The sequence below is a fragment of the Salvelinus fontinalis genome, unplaced genomic scaffold (genome assembly GCF_029448725.1).
Source record: "Salvelinus fontinalis isolate EN_2023a unplaced genomic scaffold, ASM2944872v1 scaffold_0113, whole genome shotgun sequence".
NCBI classification, from domain to species: Eukaryota; Metazoa; Chordata; class Actinopteri; order Salmoniformes; family Salmonidae; genus Salvelinus; species Salvelinus fontinalis.
Window position 1 is genome coordinate 199,255 of NW_026600322.1, and position 26,793 is coordinate 226,047.

Consider the following 26,793-nt stretch of genomic DNA (forward strand, 5'->3'; position numbering starts at 1 on the left):
CACATCCTACAGAGCCTCAGGGAGTCAAATCATCTCCAGATAGCATGTCTCCAGACACACATCCTACAGAGCCTCAGGGAGTCTAATCATCTCCAGATAGCATGTCTCCAGACACACATCCTACAGAGCCTCAGGGAGTCTAATCATCTCCAGATAGCATGTCTCCAGACACACATCCTACAGACCCTCAGGGAGTCTAATAATGAGGGTCCTTTTTCCACATCAGCCTTTTACAAATGGACATGTTGTTCACAGACTAAAGCTCTTTATTTTAAAAACAAATTATATTATACAATCATAAATCAAACGGATACAGTTAAAAAGATACGGCATTAATCAATGGCGGATATTTGCATGATTGTATTGATTAGGGTACTCATATCTCATAAAACAAACTGTTGTTTGATGATCATCAATACCCTGTGTCACAATGGCTCTGTTGTGAAGACAACTAAATCAGCAGAGAGATGAGAGACGAGGTCAGGAGGGCTGAGGGGGAACTAAATGGTGGACTGAACTTGGGGTCTGGGAAACATTGGTAAAGGGGGGGGACAGGACTTGGGGTCTGGGAAACATTGGTAAAGGGGGGGACAGGACTTGGGAAACATTGGTAATGGGGGGGACAGGACTTGGGGTCTGGGAAACATTGGTAAAGGGGGGGACAGGACTTGGGAAACATTGGTAATGGGGGGGACAGGACTTGGGGTCTGGGAAACATTGGTAAAGGGGGGGACAGGACTTGGGAAACATTGGTAATGGGGGGGACAGGACTTGGGGTCTGGGAAACATTGGTAAAGGGGGGGACAGGACTTGGGGTCTGGGAAACATTGGTAAAGGGGGGGACAGGACTTGGGGTCTGGGAAACATTGGTAAAGGGGGGGACAGGACTTGGGGTCTGGGAAACATTGGTAAAGGGGGGGACAGGACTTGGGGTCTGGGAAACATTGGTAAAGGGGGGGACAGGACATGGGAAACATTGGTAAAGGGGGGGACAGGACATGGGAAACATTGGTAAAGGGGGGGACAGGACATGGGAAACATTGGTAAAGGGGGGGACAGGACATGGGAAACATTGGTAAAGGGGGGGACAGGACATGGGAAACATTGGTAAAGGGGGGGACAGGACTTGGGAAACATTGGTAAAGGGGGGGACAGGACATGGGAAACATTGGTAAAGGGGGGGACAGGACATGGGAAACATTGGTAAAGGGGGGGACAGGACATGGGAAACATTGGTAAAGGGGGGGACAGGACATGGGAAACATTGGTAAAGGGGGGGACAGGACATGGGAAACATTGGTAAAGGGGGGGACAGGACTTGGGAAACATTGGTAAAGGGGGGGACAGGACATGGGAAACATTGGTAAAGGGGGGGACAGGACATGGGAAACATTGGTAAAGGGGGGGACAGGACTTGGGAAACATTGGTAATGGGGGGGACAGGACTTGGGGTCTGGGAAACATTGGTAAAGGGGGGGACAGGACTTGGGGTCTGGGAAACATTGGTAAAGGGGGGGACAGGACTTGGGGTCTGGGAAACATTGGTAAAGGGGGGGACAGGACATGGGAAACATTGGTAAAGGGGGGGACAGGACATGGGAAACATTGGTAAAGGGGGGGACAGGACATGGGAAACATTGGTAAAGGGGGGGACAGGACATGGGAAACATTGGTAAAGGGGGGGACAGGACATGGGAAACATTGGTAAAGGGGGGGACAGGACTTGGGAAACATTGGTAAAGGGGGGGACAGGACTTGGGAAACATTGGTAAAGGGGGGGACAGGACATGGGAAACATTGGTAAAGGGGGGGACAGGACATGGGAAACATTGGTAAAGGGGGGGACAGGACATGGGAAACATTGGTAAAGGGGGGGACAGGACATGGGAAACATTGGTAAAGGGGGGGACAGGACATGGGAAACATTGGTAAAGGGGGGGGACAGGACTTGGGAAACATTGGTAAAGGGGGGGACAGGACATGGGAAACATTGGTAAAGGGGGGGACAGGACTTGGGGTCTGGGAAACATTGGTAAAGGGGGGGACAGGACTTGGGGTCTGGGAAACATTGGTAAAGGGGGGGACAGGACTTGGGGTCTGGGAAACATTGGTAAAGGGGGGGACAGTACTTGGGGTCTGGGAAACATTGGTAAAGGGGGGGACAGGACTTGGGAAACATTGGTAAAGGGGGGGACAGGACTTGGGGTCTGGGAAAGATTGGTAAAGGTGGGGACAGGACATGGGAAACATTGGTAAAGGGGGGAACAGGACATGGGACACATTGGTAAAGGGGGGGACAGGACTTTGGGTCTGGGAATCACTGGTAAAGGGGGGGACAGGACATGGGACACATTGGTAAAGGGGGGGACAGGACTTTGGGTCTGGGAATCACTGGTAAAGGGGGGGACAGGACTTGGGAAACATTGGTAAAGGGGGGGACAGGACATGGGAAACATTGGTAAAGGGGGGAACAGGACTTGGGAAACATTGGTAAAGGGGGGGACAGGACATGGGAAACATTGGTAAAGGGGGGAACAGGACTTGGGAAACATTGGTAAAGGGGGGGGACAGGACTTGGGGTCTGGGAAACATTGGTAAAGGGGGGGACAGGACTTTGGGTCTGGGAATCACTGGTAAAGGGGGGGACAGGACTTGGGGTCTGGGAAACATTGGTAAAGGGGGGGACAGGACATGGGAAACATTGGTAAAGGGGGGAACAGGACTTGGGAAACATTGGTAAAGGGGGGGGACAGGACATGGGAAACATTGGTAAAGGGGGGGACAGGACATGGGAAACATTGGTAAAGGGGGGGGACAGGACATGGGAAACATTGGTAAAGGGGGGGACAGGACATGGGAAACATTGGTAAAGGGGGGGACAGGACATGGGAAACATTGGTAAAGGGGGGGACAGGACATGGGAAACATTGGTAAAGGGGGGGACAGGACATGGGGTCTGGGAAACATTGGTAAAGGGGGGGACAGGACTTGGGGTCTGGGAAACATTGGTAAAGGGGGGGACAGGACATGGGAAACATTGGTAAAGGGGGGAACAGGACTTGGGGTCTGGGAAACATTGGTAAAGGGGGGGACAGGACATGGGGTCTGGGAAACATTGGTAAAGGGGGGGACAGGACATGGGAAACATTGGTAAAGGGGGGGACAGGACATGGGAAACATTGGTAAAGGGGGGGACAGGACATGGGGTCTGGGAAACATTGGTAAAGGGGGGGACAGGACATGGGAAACATTGGTAAAGGGGGGAACAGGACTTGGGAAACATTGGTAAAGGGGGGGGACAGGACATCACTGTAGCAGCTCCTAAACAAGGAGGAAAAACAACCAATGAGACAAAATACAAAGAAACAACAAAAATACATTTTTCAGCGTTTTGGATTGGCTAAATTGTGGTAGTACCTCCCCCGTTTCAATGTGTTTGTCCCATTTGAGTCTACTGAACATGGTCCAGGTCACAGCGCAACCTGTTCAGGCTGTTGCATCAGGGGCATAGTTCAGGTGATGGGTACGTCGAGGCTCAGGGCAGAGGAAGCACTGACGTCTGTGTTCAGTAGGTAGACTCTATGTCCAGGCTGTTTAATACCAGTAGTGATGGTCTGTGTTCAGTAGATAGACTATGTCCAGGCTGTTTAATACCAGTAGTGATGGTCTGTGTTCAGTAGATAGACTCCATGTCCAGGCTGTTTAATACCAGTAGTGATGGTCTGTGTTCAGTAGATAGACTATGTCCTTGGGTGTCCTAGACAAGTCCTGTTTAACGTCCAACCACAACTCAGTGTCTTCAGAGCAGAACAATGATTGTGCCTGACACCTCTACAGTTCCATACTGCAGGTTCTTCATCAGAGGCAGAAAAGGAGGTCCTTATAAAAATGAAACTGGTGCTGTTCACATCCTCATGCAGACATAGAACAGTAGGTTAAGACTGCACCAGGACGCAGAAGTAGTGAAGAGACGTACCATATGTATGTATCCGACCGCCCGACCGCCCGCCCGTCTCTCTGTGTGGAGGACAGACCCATATTCAGCCCTAGTCTCTCTGTCTGGAGGACAGAAGTCTTAGTCCCCCTCCACTCTGTTGGTCTGTCTCAGCAGAGAGACAGGGACTTCAGGAGACGCCCTGTAGTGGGAATGGGGAGGGGGTACAGCTGTTCTCCATGATGTAAATCACAGGTCACACCCCATCCTATCAGTCCAGAAGGTACCACCAAAACCCCCATGATGTGTCCAACGGTCCAGAGAGGTCCGGGGGTATCAGACGGTCCAGAGAGGTCCGGGGGTATCAGACGGTCCAGAGAGGTCCGGGGGTATCAGACGGTCCAGAGAGGTCCGGGGGTATCAGACGGTCCAGAGAGGTCCGGGGGTATCAGACGGTCCAGAGAGGTCCGGGGTATCAGACGGTCCAGAGAGGTCCGGGGTACCAGACGGTCCAGAGAGGTCCGGGGGTATCAGACGGTCCAGAGAGGTCCGGGGGTATCAGACGGTCCAGAGAGGTCCGGGGGTATCAGACGGTCCAGAGAGGTCCGGGGGTATCAGACGGTCCAGAGAGGTCCGGGGTATCAGACGGGGAAGAGCTGTGTTTTGGCCTGCTCAGCCCTCAGACAGAGAACTCCACACCACTACGGCATGTACGTGTCATCAGTAGGCGCCGCAGACGCAGGCCGGTGAATGGGTTGAGCCAGAGGACGGAGGGCGGGCCTCCGAACACGGCCTTCATCCCCTCCCAGCGCACGCGACGCTCCCACCTCGGCTTCTCATTCTTCAGACGCTCGATCTCCTGGGAGACGAGACAGACGGACATGAAGACAGACCGACAGACAGACAGGCACAAACAGACAGACAGACATGAAGACAGACCGACAGACAGACAGGCACAAACAGACAGACAGACAGACAGACATGAAGACAGACCGACAGACAGACAGGCACAAACAGACAGACATGAAGACAGACCGACAGACAGACAGGCACAGACCGACAGACCAACAGACCGACAGACCGACAGACCGACAGACAGACAGACAGACATGAAGACAGACCGACAGACAGGCACAAAGACACATGAAGACAGACCGACAGACAGGCACAAACAGACAGACAGACAGACAGACAGACAGACAGACAGACAAACAGACAGACAGACAGACAGACAGACAGACAGACAGACAGACATGAAGACAGACCGACAGACAGGCACAAACAGACAGACCAACAGACAGACAGACACAGACAGACAGACCAACAGACACAGACAGACATGAAGACAGGCACAGATCGACAGACAGACAGACATGAAGACAGACCGACAGACAGACAGGCACAAACAGACAGACCAACAGACAACAGACAGACACAGACAGACATGAAGACAGGCACAGATCGACAGACAGACACAGACAGACAGACAATCCTTCAGCATACTCTCCATTTAAATCACCTGATTTGAAGAGCAACAGAAAGTGAACCCTGGGAAACAGCCAGTGAACCATCCAATGACAGAGATGGTATAGATATCTATAGATACAGTTGAATGAGGTTCACTGTTCCTGTAAACCAGTGGTGGAAAGAACTGACAGTTGAAGTCGGAAGTTTACATACACCTTAACCAAATACATTTAAACTCAGTTTTTCACAATTCCTGACATTTAATCCTAGTTAAAATTCCCTGTCTTAGGTCAGTTATGATCACCACTTTATTTTAAGAATGTGAAATGTCAGAATAATAGTAGAGAGAATTATTTATTTCAGCTTTTATTTATTTCATCACATTCCCAGTGGGTCAGAAGTTTACATACACTCAATTAGTATTTGGTCGCGTTGCCTTTAAATTGTTTAACTTGGGTCAAACGTTTCGGGTAGCCTTCCACAAGCTTCCCACAATAAGTTGGGTGAATTTTGGCCCATTCCTCCTGACAGAGCTGGTGTAACTGAGTCAGGTTTGTAGGCCTCCTTGTTTGCACACGCTTTTTCAGTTCTGCCCACAAATGTTCTATAGGATCGAGGGCAGGGCTTTGTGGTGGCCACTCCAATACCTTGTCTTTGTTGTCCTTAAGCCATTTTGCCACAACTTTGGAAGTATGCTTGGGGTCATTGTCCATTTGGAAGACCCATTTGTGACCAAGCTTTAACTTCCTGACTGATGTCTTGAGATGTTGCTTCAATATATCCACATAATTTTCCTCCCTCATGATGCCATCTATTTTGTGAAGTGCACCAGGCCCTCCTGCAGCAAAGCACCCACACAACATTTATTTATTATTATTTTTTATTTATTTCACCTTTATTTAACCAGGTAGAGTTGAGAACACGTTCTCATTTACAATTGCGACCTGGCCAAGATAAAGCAAAGCAGTTCGACACATACAACAACATATAGTTACACATGGAGTAAAACAAACATACAGTCAATAATACAGTGAAAAATAAGTCTATATACAATGTGAGCAAGTGAGGTGAGATAAGGGAGGTGAAGGAAACAAAATATATAAAATATATATATAAATAAAAATATAAAAAAGGCCATGGTGGCGAAGTAAATACAATATAGCAAGTAAAAAAAACACTGGAATGGTTGGTTTGCAGTGGAAGAAAGTGTAAAGTAGAGATAGAAATAATGGGGTGCAAAGGAGCAAAATAAATAAATACAGTAGGTAGGTAAAGAGGTAGTTGTTTGGGCTAAATTATAGATGGGCTATGTACAGGTGCAGTAATCTATGAGCTGCTCTGACAGCTGGTGCTTAAAGCTAGTGAGGGAGACAAGTGTTTCCAGTTTCAGAGATTTTTGTAGTTCGTTCCAGTCATTGGCAGCAGAGAACTGGAAGGAGAGGCGGCCAAAGGAAGAATTGGTTTTGGGGGTGACCAGAGAGATATACCTGCTGGAGCGCGTGCTACAGGTAGGTGCTGCTATGGTGACCAGCGAGCTGAGATAAGGGGGGACTTTACCTAGCAGGGTCTTGTAGATGACCAGAAGCCAGTGGGTTTGGCGACGAGTATGAAGCGAGTGCCAGCCAACGAGAGTGTACAGGTCGCAGTGGTGGGTAGTATATGGGGCTTTGGTGACAAAACGGATGGCACTGTGATAGACTGCATCCAATTTATTGAGTAGGGTTTTGGAGGCTATTTTGTAAATGACATCACCGAAGTCGAGGATTGGTAGGATGGTCAGTTTTACAAGGGTATGTTTGGCAGCATGAGGGAAGGATGCTTTGTTGCGGAATAGGAAGCCAATTCTAGATTTAACTTTGGATTGGAGATGTTTGATGTGAGTCTGGAAGGAGAGTTTACAGTCTAACCAGACACCTAGGTATTTGTAGTTGTCCACATATTCTAAGTCAGAGCCGTCCAGAGTAGTGATGTTGGACAGGCGGGCAGGTGCAGGCAGCGATCGGTTGAAGAGCATGCATTTAGTTTTACTTGTATTTAAGAGCAATTGGAGGCCACGGAAGGAGAGCTGTACGGCATTGAAGCTCGCCTGGAGGGTTGTTAACACAGTGTCAAAAGAAGGGCCAGAAGTATACAAAATAGTGTCGTCTGCGTAGAGGTGGATCAGAGAATCACCAGCAGCAAGAGCGACATCATTGATGTAAACAGAGAAGAGAGTCGGTCCAAGAATTGAACCCTGTGGCACCCCCATAGAGACTGCCAGAGGCCCGGACAACAGACCCTCCGATTTGACACACTGAACTCGATCAGAGAAGTAGTTGGTGAACCAGGCGAGGCAATCATTAGAGAAACCAAGGCTGTCGAGTCTGCCAATGAGGATGTGGTGATTGACAGAGTCAAAGGCCTTGGCCAGGTCAATGAATACGGCTGCACAGTATTGTTTCCTATCGATGGCAAATTTCTGCTTGAAAAAGCTAGCCTTGGCTTTTCTAACTGCCTGTGTATACTGGTTTCTAGCTTCCCTGAAAAGTTGCATATCACGGGGGCTGTTCGATGCTAATGCAGAACGCCATAGGATGTTTTTCTGTTGGTTAAGGGCAGTCAGGTCAGGAGAGAACCAAGGGCTATATCTGTTCCTGGTTCTACATTTCTTGAATGGGGCATGCTTATTCAAGATGGTGAGGAAGGCATTTAAAAAAAAAATCCAGGCATCCTCTACTGACGGGATGAGATCAATATCCTTCCAGGATACCTCGGCCAGGTCGATTAGAAAGGCCTGCTCGCTGAAGTGTTTTAGGGAGCGTTTGATAGTGATGAGGGGTGGTCGTTTGACCGCTGACCCATTACGGATGCAGGCAATGAGGCAGTGATCGCTGAGATCTTGGTTGAAAACAGCAGAGGTGTATTTGGAGGGCAAGTTGGTTAGGATGATATCTATGAGGGTACCAGTGTTTACGGAATTGGGGTGGTACCTGGTAGGTTCATTGATAATTTGTGTGAGATTGAGGGCATCAAGCTTAGATTGTAGGATGGCTGGGGTGTTAAGCATGTTCCAATTTAGGTCGCCTAGCAGCACGAGCTCTGAAGATAGATGGGGGGCAATCAGTTCACATATGGTGTCCAGAGCACAGCTGGGGCAGAGGGTGGTCTATAGCAGGCGGCAACGGTGAGAGACTTGTTTTTAGAGAGGTGGATTTTTAAAAGTAGAAGTTCAAATTGTTTGGGAACAGACCTGGATAGTAAAACAGAACTCTGCAGGCAATCTTTGCAGTAGATTGCAACACCGCCCCCTTTGGCCGTTCTATCTTGTCTGAAAATCTTGTAGTTGGGGATGAAAATGTCAGAATTTTTGGTGGTCTTTCTAAGCCAGGATTCAGACACGGCTAAAACATCCGGGTTGGCAGAGTGTGCTAAAGCAGTGAACAAAACAAACTTAGGGAGGAGGCTACTTCCGGGTTGGAGCGAGCGGTCGCATCCGCAGGTAGTATAACTTTTCATTACATTTCATTACATTTCATTATAGTACAACGGTTTGATTTGTCTAATCTTAGCAATTTCTTCTTAGCTAGCTACATAGCCGTCTGTGTATCAAAGATAATTGCGTAATTATCGTATTTCGTCGTCCTAACGCAGTCTACACTGCTATCTGCCCAGCAGCTAGCCAGCTAGCAAACGTCCACCGTCTACCGAATAGCAGCACTGTAGCAACTATTACACCCAACTGAACGACTTGATTAGTGTAGTGTTAGCTAGCTACATAGTTGTCTTTGCTGTCTTCGTATCCAAGATAATTGTGTAGTTTAGAGTGTGTAGTTTTAGAGTGATTATCTTAATTTACCGAGGTTAGCTAGCCAGCTATTTGTCGTCCTTAACTTAGGAGACACTGCTAGCTAGCCAACAGCTAGCCAACGTCTACCGAATAGAACTTCCGCACTCAACAACCCGGTCGCATTCCGCCTCGCTCCACAGGTAGTATCACATTTTCATTTAATTTCATTACAGTACAACGGTTTGATTTGTTTGATCGTAGCTAGCTACATAGCTAGCTACATAGCCGTCTTTGTATCAAAGATAATTGTGTAGTCTAGAGCGATTTTCTAGGTTAGCTAGCCAGCTATTGTCGTTCTTTTAACGCAACGTAACGTAATCAACACTGCTAGCTAGCCAGCTAGCCCCCGAATAGCAGCACTGTAGATACTATTACACTCAACGGAACGACTTTATTAGTGTAGTGTCAACAACGCAGCCACTGCCAGCTAGCCTACAAAGTCAACAACTGCCAGCTAGCCTACAAAGTCAACAACGCAGCCACTGCCAGCTAGCCTACTTCAGCAGTACTGTATCATCTTAATCATTTTAGTCAATAAGATTCTTGCTACGTAAGCTTAACTTTCTGAACATTCGAGACGCGTAGTCCACTTGCCACTCCAATCTCCTTTGCATTAGCGTAGTCTCTTCTGTAGCCTGTCAACTATGTGTCTGTCTATCCCTGTTCTCTCCTCTCTGCACAGACCATACAAACGCTCCACACCGCGTGGCATCGGCCACCCTAATCTGGTGGTCCCAGCGCGCACGACCCACGTGGAGTTCCAGGTCTCCGGTAGCCTCTGGAACTGCCGATCTGCGCCCAACAAGGCAGAGTTCATCTCAGCCTATGCCTCCCTCCAGTCCCTCGACTTCTTGGCACTAACGGAAACATGGATCACCACAGATAACACTGCTACTCCTACTGCTCTCTCTTCGTCCGCCCACGTGTTCTCGCACACCCCGAGAGCTTCTGGTCAGCGGGGTGGTGGCACCGGGATCCTCATCTCTCCCAAGTGGTTATTCTCTCTTTCTCCCCTTACCCATCTGTCTATCGCCTCCTTTGAATTCCATGCTGTCACAGTTATCAGCCCTTTCAAGCTTAACATCCTTATCATTTATCGCCCTCCAGGTTCCCTCGGAGAGTTCATCAATGAGCTCGATGCCTTGATTAGCTCCTTTCCTGAGGACGGCTCACCTCTCACAGTTCTGGGCGACTTTAACCTCCCCACGTCTACCTTTGACTCATTCCTCTCTGCCTCCTTCTTTCCACTCCTCTCCTCTTTTGACCTCACCCTCTCACCTTCCCCCCTACTCACAAGGCAGGCAATACGCTTGACCTCATCTTTACTAGATGCTGTTCTTCCACTAACCTCATTGCAACTCCCCTCCAAGTCTCCGACCACTACCTTGTATCCTTTTCCCTCTCGCTCTCATCCAACACTTCCCACACTGCCCCTTCTCGGATGGTATCGCGCCGTCCCAACCTTCGCTCTCTCTCCCCCGCTACCCTCTCCTCTTCCATCCTATCATCTCTTCCCTCTGCTCAAACCTTCTCCAACCTATCTCCTGATTCTGCCTCCTCAACCCTCCTCTCCTCCCTTTCTGCATCCTTTGACTCTCTATGTCCCCTATCCTCCAGGCCGGCTCGGTCCTCCCCTCCCGCTCCGTGGCTCGACGACTCATTGCGAGCTCACAGAACAGGGCTCCGGGCAGCCGAGCGGAAATGGAGGAAAACTCGCCTCCCTGCGGACCTGGCATCCTTTCACTCCCTCCTCTCTACATTTTCCTCTTCTGTCTCTGCTGCTAAAGCCACTTTCTACCACTCTAAATTCCAAGCATCTGCCTCTAACCCTAGGAAGCTCTTTGCCACCTTCTCCTCCCTCCTGAATCCTCCTCCCCCTCCCCCCCCCCCCTCCTCCCTCTCTGCAGATGACTTCGTCAACCATTTTGAAAAGAAGGTCGACGACATCCGATCCTCGTTTGCTAAGTCAAACGACACCGCTGGTTCTGCTTACACTGCCCTACCCTGTGCTCTGACCTCTTTCTCCCCTCTCTCTCCAGATGAAATCTCGCGTCTTGTGACGGCCGGCCGCCCAACAACCTGCCCGCTTGACCCTATCCCCTCCTCTCTTCTCCAGACCATTTCCGGAGACCTTCTCCCTTACCTCACCTCGCTCATCAACTCATCCCTGACCGCTGGCTACGTCCCTTCCGTCTTCAAGAGAGCGAGAGTTGCACCCCTTCTGAAAAAACCTACACTCGATCCCTCCGATGTCAACAACTACAGACCAGTATCCCTTCTTTCTTTTCTCTCCAAAACTCTTGAACGTGCCGTCCTTGGCCAGCTCTCCCGCTATCTCTCTCAGAATGACCTTCTTGATCCAAATCAGTCAGGTTTCAAGACTAGTCATTCAACTGAGACTGCTCTTCTCTGTATCACGGAGGCGCTCCGCACTGCTAAAGCTAACTCTCTCTCCTCTGCTCTCATCCTTCTAGACCTATCGGCTGCCTTCGATACTGTGAACCATCAGATCCTCCTCTCCACCCTCTCCGAGTTGGGCATCTCCGGCGCGGCCCACGCTTGGATTGCGTCCTACCTGACAGGTCGCTCCTACCAGGTGGCGTGGCGAGAATCTGTCTCCTCACCACGTGCTCTCACCACTGGTGTCCCCCAGGGCTCTGTTCTAGGCCCTCTCCTATTCTCGCTATACACCAAGTCACTTGGCTCTGTCATAACCTCACATGGTCTCTCCTATCATTGCTATGCAGACGACACACAACTAATCTTCTCCTTTTCCCCTTCTGATGACCAGGTGGCGAATCGCATCTCTGCATGTCTGGCAGACATATCAGTGTGGATGACGGATCACCACCTCAAGCTGAACCTCGGCAAGACGGAGCTGCTCTTCCTCCCGGGGAAGGACTGCCCGTTCCATGATCTCGCCATCACGGTTGACAACTCCATTGTGTCCTCCTCCCAGAGCGCTAAGAACCTTGGCGTGATCCTGGACAACACCCTGTCGTTCTCAACTAACATCAAGGCGGTGGCCCGTTCCTGTAGGTTCATGCTCTACAACATCCGCAGAGTACGACCCTGCCTCACACAGGAAGCGGCGCAGGTCCTAATCCAGGCACTTGTCATCTCCCGTCTGGATTACTGCAACTCGCTGTTGGCTGGGCTCCCTGCCTGTGCCATTAAACCCCTACAACTCATCCAGAACGCCGCAGCCCGTCTGGTGTTCAACCTTCCCAAGTTCTCTCACGTCACCCCGCTCCTCCGCTCTCTCCACTGGCTTCCAGTTGAAGCTCGCATCCGCTACAAGACCATGGTGCTTGCCTACGGAGCTGTGAGGGGAACGGCACCTCAGTACCTCCAGGCTCTGATCAGGCCCTACACCCAAACAAGGGCACTGCGTTCATCCACCTCTGGCCTGCTCGCCTCCCTACCACTGAGGAAGTACAGTTCCCGCTCAGCCCAGTCAAAACTGTTCGCTGCTCTGGCCCCCCAATGGTGGAACAAACTCCCTCACGACGCCAGGACAGCGGAGTCAATCACCACCTTCCGGAGACACCTGAAACCCCACCTCTTTAAGGAATACCTAGGATAGGATAAAGTAATCCTTCTCACCCCCCCCCCCTTAAAAGATTTAGATGCACTATTGTAAAGTGGCTGTTCCACTGGATGTCATAAGGTGAATGCACCAATTTGTAAGTCGCTCTGGATAAGAGCGTCTGCTAAATGACTTAAATGTAAAAATGTAAATGCTTCTAATGTTAACATGCATGAAACCAAGGCTATTACGGTTACAGAAATCATCAAAAGAGAGCGCCTGGGGAATAGGAGTGGAGCTGGGTACTGCAGGGCCTGGATTCACCTCTACATCACCAGAGGAACAGAGGAGGAGTAGGATAAGGGTACGGCTAAAAGCTATGAGAATTGGTCGTCTAGAACGTCTAGAACAGAGAGTAAAAGGACGTTTCTGGGGGCGATAAAATAGCTTCAAGGAATAATGTACAGACAAAGGTATGGTAGGATGTGAATACAGTGGAGGTAAACCTAGGTATTGAGTGATGATAAGAGAGATATTGTCTCTAGAAACATCATTGAAACCAGGTGATGTCATCGCATATGTGGGTGGTGGAACTGAAAGGTTGGATATGGTATAGTGAGCAGGGCTAGAGGCTTTACAGTGAAATAACCCAGTAAACACTACCCAGAACAGCAATAGACAAGGCATATTTACATTAAGGAGAGGCATGCTTAATCGAGTGATCATAAGGGTCCAGTGAGTAGAGGTTGGTTGGGGTCACGGCGATCCAGACAGCTGGCCGGGTAGATGGCTATCGGTAGCAAGATAGCATAGGATGGAGGTCTATTTTTTAGACACCTCGTGCGTTTCCGTCGGTAGATTAGTGGGGTTCCGTGTGGAAGAGGGGATCAATCCAATTGGCAAAATAGATATAGTGACCCAAGAAAAAAATTGTCCGATATACTTATTCAGATAGCAGCCGATAAGACAGCTAACGATTAGCGGGCCCCAGATGAGCGTTCAGGTAACGTCGCGACGGAGGTGCCAGTTGGATAACTCCCTCGGGCAGATAACGTCGGCAGTCAGTCGTGAAGGCCCGGTGGGGCTCCGTATCTGCAGCAAAAAAAACGGGTCCGGATAGGTGACTGTAGCCCAGGAATGGCTGATGGAACTCCTCAGCTGGCTAGCTCCGGAATAATTTAAGTTTGCTCCGGGATCGACGTAAGCCAATAGTCACACGGTTTGCAGCTAGCTAGCTGCGAAATCAAGGTGCAAATGTCCAGAGCCTGCGGCCGAAATCCGGTGATGAAGTAGAAAAAAATCCGGTGATGTGGTAGAGAAAAAGCAGTCCTATATGCTCTGGGTTGATATCGCGCTTGCAGACTGGCAGGTATTGGCCCGAGCTGAAGCTGGCTGGTGTCCGAGTTAAGGGTGAAGACCGCAGCAGTGGCTAACTGACTACTAGCTAGTAGCTAGTTATCTGGCTAACTTCTGATTGGGGTTACGGTTCTAAAGTATATAAAAAAATTAGCAGATCCGTACCACATTGGGTGAGGCGGAATGTATATTCAGTTCCTAAATGGAAAGTGAAATTAAAATATATACGAAATGCATACGAAAAATACGAGGACTATTTACGCGGGACAAGACGGGACAAGACAAACACACGTCTGACTGCTACGCCATCTTGGATTTGAGTGATGCTGCCACCCCCGTGCTTCACGGTTGGGATGGTGTTCTTCGGCTTGCAAACCTCCCCCTTTTTCCTCCAAACATAACAATGGTCATTATGGCCAAACAGTTCTATTTTTGTTTCATCAGTCCAGAGGACATTTCCCCAAAAAGTACGATCTTTGTCCCCATGTGCAGTTGCAAACCGTAGTCTGGCTTTTTTATTGCAGTTTTGGAGCAGTGGCTTCTTCCTTGCTGAGCGGCCTTTCAGGTTATGTTGTGGATATAGATACTTTTGTACCTGTTTCCTCCAGCATCTTCACAAGGTCCTTTGTTGTTGTTCTGGGATTGATTTGCACTTTTCGCACCAAAGTACGTTCATCTCTAGGAGACAGAATGCGTCCCCTTCCTGAGCGGTATGACGGCTGCGTGGTCCCATGGTGTTTATACTTGCGTACTATTGTTTGTACAGATGAACGTGGTACCTTCAGGTGTTTGGAAATTGCTCCCAAGGATGAACCAGACTTGTGAAGGTCTACAATTTTTATTCTGAGGTCTTGGCTGATTTGTTTTGATTTTCCCATGATGTCAAGCAAAGAGGCACTGAGTTTGAAGGTAGGCCATGAAATACATCCACAGGTACACCTCCAATTGACACAAATTATGTCAATTAGCCTATCAGAAGCTTCTAAAGCCATGACATCATTTTCTGGAATTTTCCAAGCTGTTTAAACGCACAGTCAACTTAGTGTATGTAAACTTCTGACCCATTGGAATTGTGATACAGTGAATTATAAGTGAAATAATCGGTAAACAATTGTTGTAAGAATTACTTGTGTCACAAAGTAGATGTCCTAACCGACTTGCCAAAACTATAGTTTGTTAAAAATAAATTTGTTGAGTGGTTGAAAAACGAGTTTTAATGACTCCAACCTAAGTGTATGTAAACCTTCCGACTTCAACTGTACTTGTACATTTACTTCCGATACGTAAGTACATATAAAACCAAATACTTTTACTCAAGTAGTATTTTACTGTGTGTCTTTCACTTTTACTTGAGTCATTATCTATTAAAAGTATCTTTACTTTCACTCAAGTATGACAATTTAGTATTTTTTCCACCACTGCTGTAAACCTTGTCAAGTGTTCCTCTAAGTGGTGGCGACCACAGTGTGCGGCGTGACGACCGCGGTGTGTGGCGTGACGACCACAGTGTGTGGCGTGACGACCTCAGTGTGTGGCGTGACGACCTCAGTGTGTGGCGTGACGACCTCAGTGTGTGGCGTGACGACCTCAGTGTGTGGCGTGACGACCTCAGTGTGTGGCGTGACGGCCTCAGTGTGTGGCGTGACGGCCACAGTGTGTGGCGTGACGACCACAGTGTGTGGCGTGACGACCTCAGTGTGTGGCGTGACGACCACAGTGTGTGGCGTGACGACCTCAGTGTGTGGCGTGACGACCTCAGTGTGTGGCGTGACGACCTCAGTGTGTGGCGTGACGACCTCAGTGTGTGGCGTGGCGACCTCAGTGTGTGGCGTGACGACCTCAGTGTGTGGCGTGGCGACCTCAGTGTGTGGCGTGACGACCACAGTGTGTGGCGTGACGACCACAGTGTGTGGCGTGACGACCACAGTGTGTGGCGTGACGACCACAGTGTGTGGCGTGACGACCTCAGTGTGTGGCGTGACGACCTCAGTGTGTGGCGTGACGACCTCAGTGTGTGGCGTGACGACCTCAGTCTGTGGCGTGACGGCCACAGTGTGTGGCGTGACGGCCACAGTGTGTGGCGTGACGACCTCGGTGTGTGGCGTGGCGACCTCGGTGTGTGGCGTGACGACCTCGGTGTGTGGCGTGGCGACCTCGGTGTGTGGCGTGACGACCGCGGTGTGTGGCGTGACGACCGCGGTGTGTGGCGTGACGGCCTCGGTGTGTGGCGTGACGACCTCGGTGTGTGGCGTGACGACCTCGGTGTGTGGCGTGACGACCGCGGTGTGTGGCGTGACGACCGCGGTGTGTGGCGTGACGACCGCGGTGTGTGGCGTGACGACCGCGGTGTGTGGCGTGACGACCGCGGTGTGTGGCGTGACGACCGCGGTGTGTGGCGTGACGACCGCGGTGTGTGGCGTGACGACCGCGGTGTGTGGCGTGACGACCGCGGTGTGTGGCGTGACGACCGCGGTGTGTGGCGTGACGACCGCGGTGTGTGGCGTGACGACCTCGGTGTGTGGCGTGACGACCGCGGTGTGTGGCGTGACGACCGCGGTGTGTGACGTAACGACCACGGTGTGTGGCGTGACGACCACGGTGTGTGGCGTGCGCTCGGTGCCTCACCGTCTCGTCGTTGCAGATGGAGTGTATCTGCGTTCCGAACATCACCACGGTGAAGGTGAGGAAGAGGAAGGCCTCCAGACAGAGGAAGATCATCAACATCACCGCCACAGGAGGAGAGAAGTCAGTGCATTCTGGGAGATGGAGTTGTGGGAGAGGAGAGAGGTGTCATTATTTTGACAGAGGAGGAGAGGTGTCATTATTTTAACAGAGGAGAGAGGTGTCATTATTTTGACAGAGGAGGAGAGGGGTGTCATTATTTTGACAGGAGGAGGAGAGAGGTGTCATTATTTTGACAGAGGAGGAGAGAGGTGTCATTATTTTGACAGAGGAGGAGAGAGGTGTCATTATTTTGACAGAGGAGGAGAGAGGTGTCATTATTTTGACAGGGGAGGAGAGGGGTGTCATTATTTTGACAGAGGAGAGGTGTCATTATTTTGACAGAGGAGGAGAGGTGTCATTATTTTAACAGAGGAGGAGAGAGGTGTCATTATTTTGACAGAGGAGGAGAGGTGTCATTATTTTGACAGAGGAGGATAGGGGTGTCATTATTTTGACAGAGGAGGAGAGAGGTGTCACTATTTTGACAGAGGAGGAGAGGGGTGTCATTATTTTGACAGAGGAGAGGTGTCATTATTTTGACAGAGGAGGAGAGGGGTGTCATTATTTTGACAGAGGAGGAGAGAGGTGTCACTATTTTGACAGAGGAGGAGAGGGGTGTCATTATTTTGACAGAGGAGAGGTGTCATTATTTTGACAGAGGAGGAGAGGGGTGTCATTATTTTGACAGAGGAGGAGAGGGGTGTCATTATTTTGACAGAGGAGGAGAGAGGTGTCATTATTTTGACAGAGGAGGAGAGGGGTGTCATTATTTTGACAGAGGAGAGGTGTCATTATTTTGACAGAGGAGGAGAGGGGTGTCATTATTTTGACAGAGGAGGAGAGGGGTGTCATTATTTTGACAGAGGAGGAGAGGGGTGTCATTATTTTGACAGAGGAGGAGAGGTGTCATTATTTTGACAGAGGAGGAGAGGGGTGTCATTATTTTGACAGAGGAGGAGAGGTGTCATTATTTTGACAGAGGAGGAGAGGGGTGTCATTATTTTGACAGAGGAGGAGAGGTGTCATTATTTTGACAGAGGAGGAGAGGGGTGTCATTATTTTGACAGAGGAGGAGAGGTGTCATTATTTTGACAGAGGAGGAGAGGGGTGTCATTATTTTGACAGAGGATAGGGGTGTCATTATTTTGACAGAGGAGGAGAGGGGTGTCATTATTTTGACAGAGGAGGAGGGGTGTCATTATTTTGACAGAGGAGGAGAGGGGTGTCATTATTTTGACAGAGGAGGAGAGGGGTGTCATTATTTTGACAGGGGAGGAGAGGTGTCATTATTTTGACAGAGGAGGAGAGGGGTGTCATTATTTTGACAGAGGAGGAGAGGGGTGTCATTATTTTGACAGAGGAGAGGTGTCATTATTTTGACAGAGGAGGAGAGGTGTCATTATTTTGACAGAGGAGGAGAGGTGTCATTATTTTGACAGAGGAGGAGAGGGGTGTCATTATTTTGACAGAGGAGGAGAGGTGTCATTATTTTGACAGAGGAGGAGAGGGGTGTCATTATTTTGACAGAGGAGGAGAGGTGTCATTATTTTGACAGAGGAGGAGAGAGGTGTCATTATTTTGACAGAGGAGGAGGTGTCATTATTTTGACAGAGGAGGAGATGTGTCATTATTTTGACAGAGGAGGAGAGGGGTGTCATTATTTTGACAGAGGAGGAGAGGTGTCATTATTTTGACAGAGGAGGAGAGGGGTGTCATTATTTTGACAGAGGAGGAGAGGTGTCATTATTTTGACAGAGGAGGAGGGGTGTCATTATTTTGACAGGAGGAGAGGGGTGTCATTATTTTGACAGAGGAGGAGAGGGGTGTCATTATTTTATCCTCTGATTATAAAGGTTCTATTAACATTTAGAATAATTTAAAATCAAATGTATCATCATCATCATCATCATCACTTTCATAATTACCTTCAATATCATCATTATTATAAACATCATCATCATTATTTCATCATATCCAAGATGGTGTAGCAGTCATGCATCTTCGTCTTGTTGTGTTCCGTGTATATATATTTTTTCCTTTGCATTTTCTTCACATTTATTTTTTAAATATTTTTTCAACCTCAACTCCAACATACTCTCCTGCAACCCTCCTCACCCACTGTGGTATGGATATTTTCTTTACTTAAGAAACCGGAACCCCCAACAGATGCTAGCCAGCTAACTAGCTACTAGTCAGCTAGCGGTCATCAGCTAACCTTTAGCCCTCTTTTTCCCCACATATACTGATTCCTACGGCTCTGAACCGTTTCACCTGGATCATCGCAGCTAGCTAGCTGCTATCCGAGTGGCTACCCCCTGGCTAACACCTCTGTCGCGAAGAAAGTAACAATTAGCCTGGAGCTAGCCAGTGCTAGGCCCATCTCCCGGCAAACTGAAGAGGTCCATCAGCCACTACTTGGGATACAATGCCAATTGGCCTGGACCCTTTTACTGCCAATACGGAGCCCTGCCGATCCTTCACAACTGGTCTCCCGACGTAAACCGCCCGAGGGGGTTTTCAACAGGCTCCTCCGTCACGACGTCCCCTGAATGCCCATCCGCTAGCCCCGGCCCGCTAGCTGTCCAGAGCATATCGGACTGTTAGCTAAAGAGGTCCATCAGCCAATTTCCTTGGGCTACAATACCTATTTTGCCAATTGGCCTGGACCCTTTAATTACACGGAGCCCTGCCGATCCGTCACGACTGGTCTGCCGACGTAACTGTCTGAGGGAGCTACAACTGACTCTTCTGTCGCGACGTCCCCCTAAGGCCCTTCTGCTAGCCAAGGCCCGCAAGCTGTCTGAATTGCCGTGTCTCCAGCCCGCCTAGCTACTCACTAGACCCCTATGATCACTCGGCTACGTATGCCTCTCCCTAATGTCAATATGCCTTGTCCATTGCTGTTTTGGTTAGTGATTACTGTCCTTTTTCACTGTAGGGCCTCCAGCCCTGCTCAATATGCCTTAGCTAACCATTTTGTTCCACCTCCCACACATGTGGTTACCTCACCTGGTTTAAATGGTGTCTCTAGAGACAATATCTCTCTCATCATCACTCAATGCCTAGGTTTAACTCCACTGTATTCACATCCTACCATACCCTCTGTCTGTACATTATACCTTAGGTCTATTCTTCCGTGCCCAGAAACCTGCTCCTTTTACTCTCTGTTCCGAACGTACTAGACGACCAGTTCTTATAGTCTTAGCCGTACCCTTATCCTACAGTAGCCTACCATTACACTAAACATAGAAACACAGTAGCCTACTACAGTGAATGTAGAAGTAAACAGTAGCCTACCACATTGAATGTAGATGTAAACAGTAGCCTACCACAGACCCATCTGTCTATCGCCCCCTTTGAATTCCATGCTGTCACAGTTACCAGCCCTTTCAAGCTTAACATCCTTATCATTTATCGCCCTCCAGGTTCCCTTGGAGAGTTCATCAATGAGCTTGACACCTTGATAAGTTCCTTTCCTGAGGATGGCTCACCTCTCACAGTTCTGGGTGACTTTAACCTCCCCACGTCTACCTTTGACTCATTCCTCTCTGCCTCCTTCTTTCCACTCCTCTCCTCTTTTGACCTCACCCTCTCACCTTCCCCCCCTACTCACAAGGCAGGCAATATGCTTGACCTCATCTTTACTAGATGCTGTTCATCCACTAATCTCATTGCAACTCCCCTCCAAGTCTCCGACCACTACCTTGTATCCTTTTCCCTCTCGCTCTCATCCAACACTTCCCACACTGCCCCTACTCGGATGGTATCGCGCCGTCCCAACCTTCGCTCTCTCTCCCCCGCTACTCTCTCCTCTTCCATCCTATCATCTCTTCCCTCTGCTCAAACCTTCTCCAACCTATCTCCTGATTCTGCCTCCTCAACCCTCCTCTCCTCCCTTTCTGCATCCTTTGACTCTCTATGTCCCCTATCCTCCAGGCCGGCTCGGTCCTCCCCTCCTGCTCCGTGGCTCGACGACTCATTGCGAGCTCACAGAACAGGGCTCCGGGCAGCCGAGCGGAAATGGAGGAAAACTCGCCTCCCTGCGGACCTGGCATCCTTTCACTCCCTCCTCTCTACATTCTCCTCTTCTATCTCTGCTGCTAAAGCCACTTTCTACCACTCTAAATTCCAAGCATCTGCCTCTAACCCTAGGAAGCTCTTTGCCACCTTCTCCTCCCTCCTGAATCCTCCTCCCCCTCCCCCCCTCCTCCCTCTCTGCGGATGACTTCGTCAACCATTTTGAAAAGAAGGTCGACGACATCCGATCCTCGTTTGCTAAGTCAAACGACACCGCTGGTTCTGCTCACACTGCCCTACCCTGTGCTTTGACCTCTTTCTCCCCCCTCTCTCCAGATGAAATCTCGCGTCTTGTGACGGCCGGCTGCCCAACAACCTGCCCGCTTGACCCTATCCCCTCCTCTCTTCTCCAGACCATTTCCGGAGACCTTCTCCCTTACCTCACCTCGCTCATCAACTCATCCCTGACCGCTGGCTACGTCCCTTCCGTCTTCAAGAGAGCGAGAGTTGCACCCCTTCTGAAAAAACCTACACTCGATCCCTCCGATGTCAACAACTACAGACCAGTATCCCTTCTTTCTTTTCTCTCCAAAACTCTTGAACGTGCCGTCCTTGGCCAGCTCTCCTGCTATCTCTCTCAGAATGACCTTCTTGATCCAAATCAGTCAGGTTTCAAGACTAGTCATTCAACTGAGACTGCTCTTCTCTGTGTCACGGAGGCGCTCCGCACTGCTAAAGCTAACTCTCTCTCCTCTGCTCTCATGCTTCTAGACCTATCGGCTGCCTTTGATACTGTGAACCATCAGATCCTCCTCTCCACCCTCTCCGAGTTGGGCATCTCCGGCGCGGCCCACGCTTGGATTGCGTCCTACCTGACAGGTCGCTCCTACCAGTTGGCGTGGCGAGAATCTGTCTCCGCACCACGTGCTCTCACCACTGGTGTCCCCCAGGGCTCTGTTCTAGGCCCTCTCCTATTCTCGCTATACACCAAGTCACTTGGCTCTGTCATATCCTCACATGGTCTCTCCTATCATTGCTATGCAGACGACACACAATTAATCTTCTCCTTTCCCCCTTCTGATAACCAGGTGGCGAATCGCATCTCTGCATGTCTGGCAGACATATCAGTGTGGATGACGGATCACCACCTCAAGCTGAACCTCGGCAAGACGGAGCTGCTCTTCCTCCCGGGGAAGGACTGCCCGTTCCATGATCTCGCCATCACGGTTGACAACTCCATTGTGTCCTCCTCCCAGAGTGCTAAGAACCTTGGCGTGATCCTGGACAACACCCTGTCGTTCTCGACTAACATCAAGGCGGTGACCCGTTCCTGTAGGTTCATGCTCTACAACATTCGCAGAGTACGACCCTGCCTCACACAGGAAGCGGCGCAGGTCCTAATCCAGGCACTTGTCATCTCCCGTCTGGATTACTGCAACTCGCTGTTGGCTGGGCTCCCTGCCTGTGCCATTAAACCCCTACAACTCATCCAGAACGCCGCAGCCCGTCTGGTGTTCAACCTTCCCAAGTTCTCTCACGTCACCCCGCTCCTCCGCTCTCTCCACTGGCTTCCAGTTGAAGCTCGCATCCGCTACAAGACCATGGTGCTTGCCTACGGAGCTGTGAGGGGAACGGCACCTCTGTACCTTCAGGCTCTGATCAGGCTCTACACCCAAACAAGGGCACTGCGTTCATCCACCTCTGGCCTGCTCGCCTCCCTACCTCTGAGGAAGTACAGTTCCCGCTCAGCCCAGTCAAAACTGTTTGCTGCTCTGGCACCCCAATGGTGGAACAAACTCCCTCACGACGCCAGGTCAGCGGAGTCAATCACCACCTTCCGGAGACAACTGAAACCCCACCTCTTTAAGGAATACCTAGGATAGGATGAAGTAATCCTTCTAACCCCCCCCTCCCCCTTAAAAGAGTTAGATGCACTATTATAAAGTGGTTGTTCCACTGGATATCATAAGGTGAATGCACCAATTTGTAAGTCGCTCTGGATAAGAGCGTCTGCTAAATGACTTAAATGTAAAATGTAATGTAAACAGTAGCCTACCACAGTGAATGTAGACTGCCCTGGCTAAATTCCCAATCTGGCCCTCAACCATCACGGTCACCTAATAATCCCCAGTTTACAATTGGCTCTTTCATCCCCCTCCTCTCCCCTGTAACTATTCCCCAGGTCGTTGCTGCAAATGAGAACGTGTTCTCAGTCAACTTACCTGGTAAAATAACGGTAAAATAAAATAAATAAATAAAGACGTAAACAGTAGCCTACCACAGTGAATGTAGCAGTAAACAGTAGCCTACCACAGTGAATGTAGCAGTAAACAGTAGCCTACCACAGTGAATGTAGCAGTAAACAGTAGCCTACCACAGTGAATGTAGCAGTAAACAGTAGCCTACCACAGTGAATGTAGCAGTAAACAGTAGCCTACCACAGTGAATGTAGCAGTAAACAGTAGCCTACCACAGTGAATGTAGCAGTAAACAGTAGCCTACCACAGTGAATGTAGCAGTAAACAGTAGCCTACCACAGTGAATGTAGCAGTAAACAGTAGCCTACCACAGTGAATGTAGCAGTAAACAGTAGCCTACCACAGTGAATGTAGCAGTAAACAGTAGCCTACCACAGTGAATGTAGCAGTAAACAGTAGCCTACCACAGTGAATGTAGCAGTAAACAGTAGCCTACCACAGTGAATGTAGCAGTAAACAGTAGCCTACCACAGTGAATGTAGACGTAAACAGTAGCCTACCACAGTGAATGTAGACGTAAACAGTAGCCTACCATTCCACTGGTCATGGACACAGCTGTAGAACTGTAGGAAACTGAGGCAGAGGGCGTAGACTGAGATCAGAGCTATGTACATCTGGAGGGAGGAGAGAGGGGAGGAGGAGAGAGGGGAGGAGGAGAGAGGGGAGGAGGAGAGGAGGAGAGGAGGAGAGAAGGGAGGAGGAGAGAAGGGAGGAGTGGGGAAGGGAGGAGGAGAGACGGGAGGAGGAGAGACGGGAGGAGGAGAGACGGGAGGAGGAGAGACGGGAGGAGGAGAGACGGGAGGAGGAGAGAAGGAGAGAGGGCAATGATGGAGTCAGAGAAAGGAGAGGGATGGGGGAAGGAGGTAAAGAGAGAGGGAACAGGAGAGAATAGAAAGGGGAAAGTGAGCGGGCGGAAGAGAGAGAGAGAGAGGAAGAGAGAAAGAGGGGAAGAGAGGAGGAAGGGGAGAGAGAAAAACAGTGAATAAAGTGTTATTACCCACACAGACGCTGGGAGAGATAAACATCACTTGCTGGACATTAATGGAAGCAATAGTCAGACACCATAGCTCTGAGGTACGGTAGGACTTGACATAATAAGGTACAGTCAGGATCCCCCTACACTGAGGTACGGTAGGACTTGACATAATAAGGTACAGTCAGGATCCCCCTACACTGAGGTACGGTAGGACTTGACATAATAAGGTACAGTCAGGATCCCCCTACACTGAGGTACGGTAGGACTTGACATAATAAGGAACAGTCAGGACTCCTCCTACACTGAGGTACGGTAGGACTTGACATAATAAGGAACAGTCAGGACTCCTCCTACACTGAGGTACGGTAGGACTTGACATAATAAGGTACAGTCAGGATCCCCCTACACTGAGGTATGGTAGGACTTGACATAATAAGGTACAGTCAGGATCCCCCTACACTGAGGTACGGTAGGACTTGACATAATAAGGAACAGTCAGGACTCCTCCTACACTGAGGTACGGTAGGACTTGACATAATAAGGAACAGTCAGGACTCCTCCTACACTGAGGTACGGTAGGACTTGACATAATAAGGTACAGTCAGGATCCCCCTACACTGAGGTATGGTAGGACTTGACATAATAAGGTACAGTCAGGAAGGATTCCCCCTACACTGAGGTATGGTAGGACTTGACATAATAAGGTACAGTCAGGATCCCCCTACACTGAGGTATGGTAGGACCTGACATAATAAGGTACAGTCAGGACCCCCCCTACACTGAGGTATGGTAGGACTTGACATAATAAGGTACAGTCAGGACTCCCCCTACACTGAGGTACGGTAGGACTTGACATAATAAGGTACAGTCAGGACTCCTCCTACACTGAGGTACGGTAGGACTTGACATAATAAGGTACAGTCAGGACTCCCCCTACACTGAGGTATGGTAGGACTTGACATAATAAGGTACAGTCAGGACTCCCCCTACACTGAGGTACGGTAGGACTTGACATAATAAGGTACAGTCAGGAAGGATTCCCCCTACACTGAGGTATGGTAGGACTTGACATAATAAGGTACAGTCAGGATTCCCCCTACACTGAGGTAAGGTAGGACTTGACATAATAAGGTACAGTCAGGACTCCCCCTACACTGAGGTATGGTAGGACTTGACATAATAAGGTACAGTCAGGACTCCCCCTACACTGAGGTATGGTAGGACTTGACATAATAAGGTACAGTCAGGAAGGATTCCCCCTACACTGAGGTATGGTAGGACTTGACATAATAAGGTACAGTCGGGAAGGATTCCCCCCTACACTGAGGTATGGTAGGACTTGACATAATAAGGTACAGTCAGGACTCCTCCTACACTGAGGTACGGTAGGACTTGACATAATAAGGTACAGTCAGGACTCCCCCTACACTGAGGTACGGTAGGACTTGACATAATAAGGTACAGTCAGGACTCCCCCTACACTGAGGTATGGTAGGACTTGACATAATAAGGTACAGTCAGGACTCCCCCTACACTGAGGTATGGTAGGACTTGACATAATAAGGTACAGTCAGGATTCCCCCTACACTGAGGTATGGTAGGACTTGACATAATAAGGTACAGTCAGGACTCCCCCTACACTGAGGTATGGTAGGACTTGACATAATAAGGTACAGTCAGGACTCCCCCTACACTGAGGTATGGTAGGACTTGACATAATAAGGTACAGTCAGGAAGGATTCCCCCTACACTGAGGTATGGTAGAACTTGACATAATAAGGTACAGTCAGGAAGGATTCCCTCTACACTGAGGTACGGTAGAACTTAACATAATAAGGTACAGTCAGGACTCCCCCTACACTGAGGTACGGTAGGACTTGACATAATAAGGTACAGTCAGGAAGGATTCCCCCTACACTGAGGTACGGTAGGACTTGACATAATAAGGTACAGTCAGGATCCCCCTACACTGAGGTATGGTAGGACTTGACATAATAAGGTACAGTCAGGAAGGATTCCCCCTACACTGAGGTATGGTAGGACTTGACATAATAAGGTACAGTCAGGATCCCCCTACACTGAGGTATGGTAGGACTTGACATAATAAGGTACAGTCAGGAAGGATTCCCCCTACACTGAGGTATGGTAGGACTTGACATAATAAGGTACAGTCAGGATCCCCCTACACTGAGGTATGGTAGGACCTGACATAATAAGGTACAGTCAGGACCCCCCCTACACTGAGGTACGGTAGGACTTGACATAATAAGGTACAGTCAGGACTCCCCCTACACTGAGGTACGGTAGGACTTGACATAATAAGGTACAGTCAGGACTCCTCCTACACTGAGGTACGGTAGGACTTGACATAATAAGGTACAGTCAGGACTCCCCCTACACTGAGGTATGGTAGGACTTGACATAATAAGGTACAGTCAGGACTCCCCCTACACTGAGGTACGGTAGGACTTGACATAATAAGGTACAGTCAGGAAGGATTCCCCCTACACTGAGGTATGGTAGGACTTGACATAATAAGGTACAGTCAGGATTCCCCCTACACTGAGGTAAGGTAGGACTTGACATAATAAGGTACAGTCAGGATCCCCCTACACTGAGGTATGGTAGGACTTGACATAATAAGGTACAGTCAGGACTCCCCCTACACTGAGGTATGGTAGGACTTGACATAATAAGGTACAGTCA

At 49.5% G+C, this 26,793-nt stretch overlaps 2 protein-coding genes across 3 annotated transcripts in view; both read right to left on the reverse strand.

Moving 5' to 3' along the window:
• Positions 1-500: 500 nt before the first annotated feature.
• On the reverse strand, positions 501-2,179 carry LOC129843318 (uncharacterized). The gene is made up of 2 exons (XM_055911946.1): positions 598-2,179; positions 501-565 (listed from the first exon to the last, which is right to left on the reverse strand). The coding sequence occupies exons 1-2, from the start codon at positions 2,177-2,179 to the stop codon at positions 501-503; spliced, it is 1,647 nt and encodes a 548-aa protein (XP_055767921.1).
• Positions 2,180-3,270: 1,091 nt separating this feature from the next.
• LOC129843319 (palmitoyltransferase ZDHHC7-like) overlaps positions 3,271-26,793 on the reverse strand; it is a 43,910-nt gene continuing 20,387 nt past the window's right edge. The window contains exons 6-8 of one of the 2 annotated variants that reach the window (XM_055911948.1): positions 23,644-23,725; positions 16,738-16,868; positions 3,271-4,793 (exon numbers count right to left, since the gene is read on the reverse strand). In XM_055911948.1, coding sequence (XP_055767923.1) covers positions 4,614-4,793; positions 16,738-16,868; positions 23,644-23,725 — 393 coding nt within the window. In that variant the 3' untranslated portion in view covers positions 3,271-4,613. The remainder of the gene's footprint in view (positions 4,794-16,737; positions 16,869-23,643; positions 23,726-26,793) is intronic. The other variant, XM_055911947.1, reaches the window with a different exon arrangement.